The sequence below is a fragment of the Quercus suber genome, unplaced genomic scaffold (genome assembly GCF_002906115.3).
Source record: "Quercus suber isolate HL8 unplaced genomic scaffold, Cork oak 2.0 scaffold_372, whole genome shotgun sequence".
NCBI lineage: Eukaryota > Viridiplantae > Streptophyta > Magnoliopsida > Fagales > Fagaceae > Quercus > Quercus suber.
The window spans coordinates 34,217-39,585 of NW_027069824.1; the positions used below are offsets into that span (position 1 = coordinate 34,217).

A 5,369-nucleotide genomic window follows, 5' to 3' on the forward strand; every position below is an offset into this window, starting at 1 on the left:
TTTTGATGTACCATATATGGACCAAAATTGTATTTTTGATTGGGTAAAAAAAAAAGTCAGCAAGTACCAAATTAATTGAACTTTTCCTTCTTAAAAAGAAAAAAAAAATTAATTGAACTTTTAAGTTTTAAGTTCTGCCTTTACTTTTGGAAGGTGCCTCTTGAGTTTTGGCCATAAAAGCTACAAAACAAAGGATAATAGTGTATAAAAGGTTATTATGATTTATGGGTGAGCGGTTATTCCAAAAGATAATAGAAACGAGACACATAGTTTAAGGTGATTTGGGTTCTGGGCTGATGAAAATCGAACATGGGATTTGGGGCTCCTGCGTTCACACCAAGACTACAAAGCCACCAAAAAAAAAATCTTTAATAATTTATAATGATATATGTTTATACCTTCACCAGCGGCAAGATTGAAATATAGGTCAATAATGTTGGGGCAGCTTCCATAGCACTGAGTTGAGCAAAGCTTTTCTGTGAAGCGAGGCTCTAGGAGAGAGTCAGATGAGATTCCAAGTGTTTTACGGTCAAGCCCACATCCTTTGATGCACTGGTCAGTCTCGATCAAGTCTTGTATTTTGTCTGCCTCAATCTCTGATGTACGGCATGTGTATGCTTCCTCTCCGCTCCTTTTTACGTGCTTCTCAAGCACACAGCGTTTGCCAGAGGATGACACTGCGAATGCGCATGTGTTCTCGTCCAGATTCTCACATGTTATTGCTCCTGCAACCGCCAACAAAAAAAAAAAACTAGATAAAGTGCTATGGTTTGGAAGTATATGGAAAGTTTAGTTTTTAGATTTTACCGTGCATAGATTATCATGTTATTTAAAACTTTAAGGCGCTAAATACACCTTAATCTTAAGATTTGACACGAAACACATTTATTTCAAATGGTATATAAAGTTGTAGTGTAACTTAATATATCACACTCCAAATGAGAGAAAAACGAATCTCAAGTCATTCATTTTCAAGAAAAAAATGCATGTAAAGAAAGAAAATTTTCTGGATTTATGAATATAATGATAAATTTACCATTGAATTATAAGATAGCTAAAAAAAAAACTAAATTTTTGTAGCATCAAGAAATAGGTGATGAGTGAATGTAAGGAAGAAAAAAAAAATGTAGGTTTACTAATTGGTTTTGGTGTTGGAAATAATTATGTTCATACCTAGAGTGCCTTGCACACAGAGGGCAATTGCAAGAACCAAGACTGCCAGGGTCTTCAAGCTAATATGAGAGGCCATTGCACTGTTCTAAATGTAAAAGAGCTGGTGCTGAGGCTAAATTAGCTATAGGGCTTTCGTAAAGCTAGTAAAACTTTGTGTTTCTACTTGGAGGAATGCTGTGAAGTTTCATGGTTCGTTAGGACCATTTTATAGTCGCTTAAATGCACTGTATAGATTTCAAAAACTACGACCACGTAGAATGTAATTTCAATGTTAAGAAATGCGAAAAGTCTTGGTGAACCTTACTTTAGAAACTGGTGAAGCTATGATCCATTTTGTATGACCCCACCATGAAGAACTTGAGTATGTCGGGGTTTTTTTTTTTTTTTTTTTTTTTTTTATGAGGCCCTAGAAGATTGGTAATTACTAGTCAATCACTGCCGCTATCAAAGGCGGAGGCATGGCTGTAACATATATGCCACCGGCATGTAAAAACAAAAATATGGTTTTCAATAATTATATATAATTTGGTCGGCACTGTACATTATAGGTTGCTTATTTGAAAATTGTTTATATGATCGATGCTGATTTTTTGTTCTCGCATGTGCCTTGCAAGAATAAAAATAAGGATAAAATTTGGTTATAAACTTTATTGTAGCTTAAAGCTACAACTTCACTCGATATCTTTTTAATGAATTTGAATTTTAACAAATTCACCAATAGATCACATTATCTTCTTATATCTACCTTGCTTGTAAAAGTTTTAGAAGATTAAAAACCAATAGTTATGTCATCAATCAATTATTTAAATTGAAAATTTTTGTAATCTAAATTTATGCTTAAAAAATAAGTTTATAGATCACATAGTAAATAACATCTGATTGACGAAAAATTTGACATGTGTATTAAGAGTGTAAAGAACATACAATCCAACGGTTAGAATTTCAAAATATGTAGCAATGCTAATTTTTTTAAAAAGCGTTTATAGTCTTAGACTACAATTAAGTTTGCAACCAAATTTTGTCCATAAAATAATAAGAATGTAAACTCCTCAACTGATTTGACTTCCCCCTTACAAAACGAGAATAAAAAGAATGCAGTGCCTAATGTCTTTGGAAATTTGGTACCTTACCATTAACTTGAGAAATGTGTTCCTTGCTAGGAGCAACTTTTCAAACCAATTAAGTACTTTTCTTTTAAGTTATCTTAGGAATACAATAAATATTTACAATATTTTCAAATTAATCTACCACTTTATTAAAAAAATTAAATTAAAAATTGTAGTGAACACATATATGAAGTAGTAGGCTAATTTAAGAATGTTATGAAACTATTGTAAATTTTTATTGTGTTTCAAATTTTATTTTTATTATTTTTCTTCTTCTCCTTTATTATACTAGCATGTAACTCATGTATATGCATAACTGCATTTAGAAATAAACAGATTTTATTAATCATAAGAATATACATAATTGATTGAATCATTAGGAAAAATAAACTTAATTAGATGCATATTAAAATTCTTATGTAAGTTTAATACTATTTATGATAATTTTATTCAAATTTTTAATAATATATATTAAAGGGTGAGTTGCAGCTTGCCCTTAGCCCCTTGCCATAAGAAGTTCTCTAAGATTCATTATGCTTGCTTTAATAAGATTATCACATGATTACTCATTACATGCTTATTTTTCATTTTGTTTTCAATCATGTGGTAGTATATGAAAGTTAAAGTTAAATATGACAAAAATTGGGGAATTTGACATTGAATGGAAATTGCAAGTTGCAACTAGTCACGTAGGAAATTAATTGCTCAAGATATAAGTCAGCAAGACCCAATTCTTATATCCCTAACAACACTTCTTTCATTAAGTATTTTTGTAACTTAAACTTCCGATAAAAGTTAAATGAAGGCGGCTCTTAGACACTAGCCTAGAAATCTATTGGCACGGCCTTTTCTTATCCTCAAACTAGTAGCAAATTTGGTTTCAAGTAGCTATAACTCGTAAACACAAGCCTAGAAATTTATTGGCCTTTTATTTATCACCCAATTTTTTATTTATAAAAAATAGAAATTCTACCATAGTCTAATTTAAATGTGTGAAACTCTCTTCTAGAAATTTGAACTCCGGTTCTTACTCCCTACACCCACAAACACTTATACTTGTTCAGTAACTATCGCTCTAAGGATGTGCGGTGGTATTTATCACCCAATTAACTAGTTGCACATTTGGATTTCAAGAGGTTAAAAGTGTTTACAAGTCTTTCTTTTATTTTTATTTTGGAGAATGGTTAACGAGTCGTATTGATTTGAAATAAGAGTATAAGACCATAAATTTCAATTAAGCTTAAGTCTACAAAGACTAGATAATAGAGATTAGAGAGAGGGAGAGGGAGAGGAGTGATTGCCGTATACGACATTGCGCAAGCTAATTTGGAGATTTCAGTTACGAAAACCAAAAAGCATCTTTTGTACCTACGTTATTCATAATAAGCTATGGAATTTAATACGAGACACATAAATTTTAACGGTATAGTTAATAGTTTACCACTTTCTTGGCAATGATTTCTTGGCAGTGTTAGGAACGCAAGAAAGAAGGACCTGCCTTTAATGATTGTATCTCAATGTAAGACCGCCTTCAAAAAGGAACCAATTTTCTGGTCAAACTCAAACAAAGCATTCCCTAATTAAGAAAATAAGTTTATGGTCAAACAAATCATTTCCTAAGAAAATAAAAGGAAAATTTATGTGAAGTCATTTCCTAAGAAATCACTATAAAGCTTGTATTTCCTCCACTAACAAAACAATAGATTATATAGATAAATGAAAGCTCTCTCATTTACTGTTTCCTAGTCCACTAACAAAACTGAAAATAAAAAAAGCTAATGAGAATACTTTTAGCTAGGCTATAAGGACCTGCATATGTATCTCATACGTCTAAAACATACGATACATCTATTTACTCTCAAACCTCTATAACATTTACTCTCATATTATGATTACCGATCGTTATCGATCAGATTATATTCCCTTTTTTTTTTTTTTTTTGTATATGCTAACATCAATCTTTCATTCGATAACATAGATTTACCTGTTAAGTTAACTAAAACCACCACAACATATGAGTCTTACAATATTAAATCAAATTTATTAAAGAGCATATGGGTATATTTCCTTCCATAAGAACTTTTTTAATTATTATATAGAATGAAAGCCTGGAACAAAAATGGCCGAATGCCCGTACTCCCTTACCTATTGGACTTACAAGAAGGAACCTAAGCCATAGCCATACCCTAACCCACGATGACATTAGTGAGCAAAGGGACTGTGGCATGGGGGCTCCATAATGATAGTCTATAGTCTATATAGAGTTAGTTATGAGTTGAACTTTGATATATATGGGAAATAAATTTGGTATTAGTCGGCCATTTGTTCAATTTCTTGGACTTTTCTTCCCCGGTGTTTGCGGGGCAAAGGTTACGAGCTATCAATGTTATTTTGGTTTGGTTAGGGGGCATGAATAACGGAGACGGAGTTAGTTGTTAGTGTGGACTGTAACTTTGATCATCAAGTGGAGTTGAAAACTTTAGCAATTAGCAATTCCCATGATTATGGGATGAATTGAAACTAGGGATATGCTTTTTATGCTTTTTAATGCACTTTCATATTCTACTAATTTTTTTAGATCCCGAACTTTCGTGAACACTATAGGTTCCATCTTAATCACTGAAATTACTGATTTGATTTTTTGATGTTGACATCCATGATAAAATTAATTCAAGTACAATCAACTATTCTATAATTTCTATTCTTAACATTCTCAACCAAAAAAAAAAAAAAAAAAAAATCTATTCTTGACTATTTACTAAGTGGAAGGTGAGAGCAACAGAATCAACTGGTAAGAAAATTATTGTTACGAAAATAATTTTTTTTTTTTGGTGGCTTTGTAGTCTTGGTGTGAACGCAGGAGCCCCAAATCCCATGTTCGATTTTCATCAGCCCAGAACCCAAATCACCTTAAACTATGTGTCTCGTTTCTATTATCTTTTGGAATAACCGCTCACCCATAAATCATAATAACCTTTTATACACTATTATCCTTTGTTTTGTAGCTTTTATGGCCAAAACTCAAGAGGCACCTTCCAAAAGTAAAGGCAGAACTTAAAACTTAAAAGTTCAATTAATTTTTTTTTTCTT

General features: G+C 31.8%; 1 protein-coding gene across 1 annotated transcript; it reads right to left on the minus strand.

The window, feature by feature from the left end:
* Window positions 1-398: 398 nt before the first annotated feature.
* On the minus strand, window positions 399-1,367 carry LOC111998980 (uncharacterized; the record flags this gene model as incomplete). Its single annotated transcript, XM_065760570.1, is given in 2 exon segments — window positions 399-725; window positions 1,174-1,367. Coding segments are annotated over 2 exon segments (403 nt in total), but the record flags the coding sequence as incomplete, so codon positions are not given.
* Between the last annotated feature and the right edge of the window lie 4,002 nt (window positions 1,368-5,369).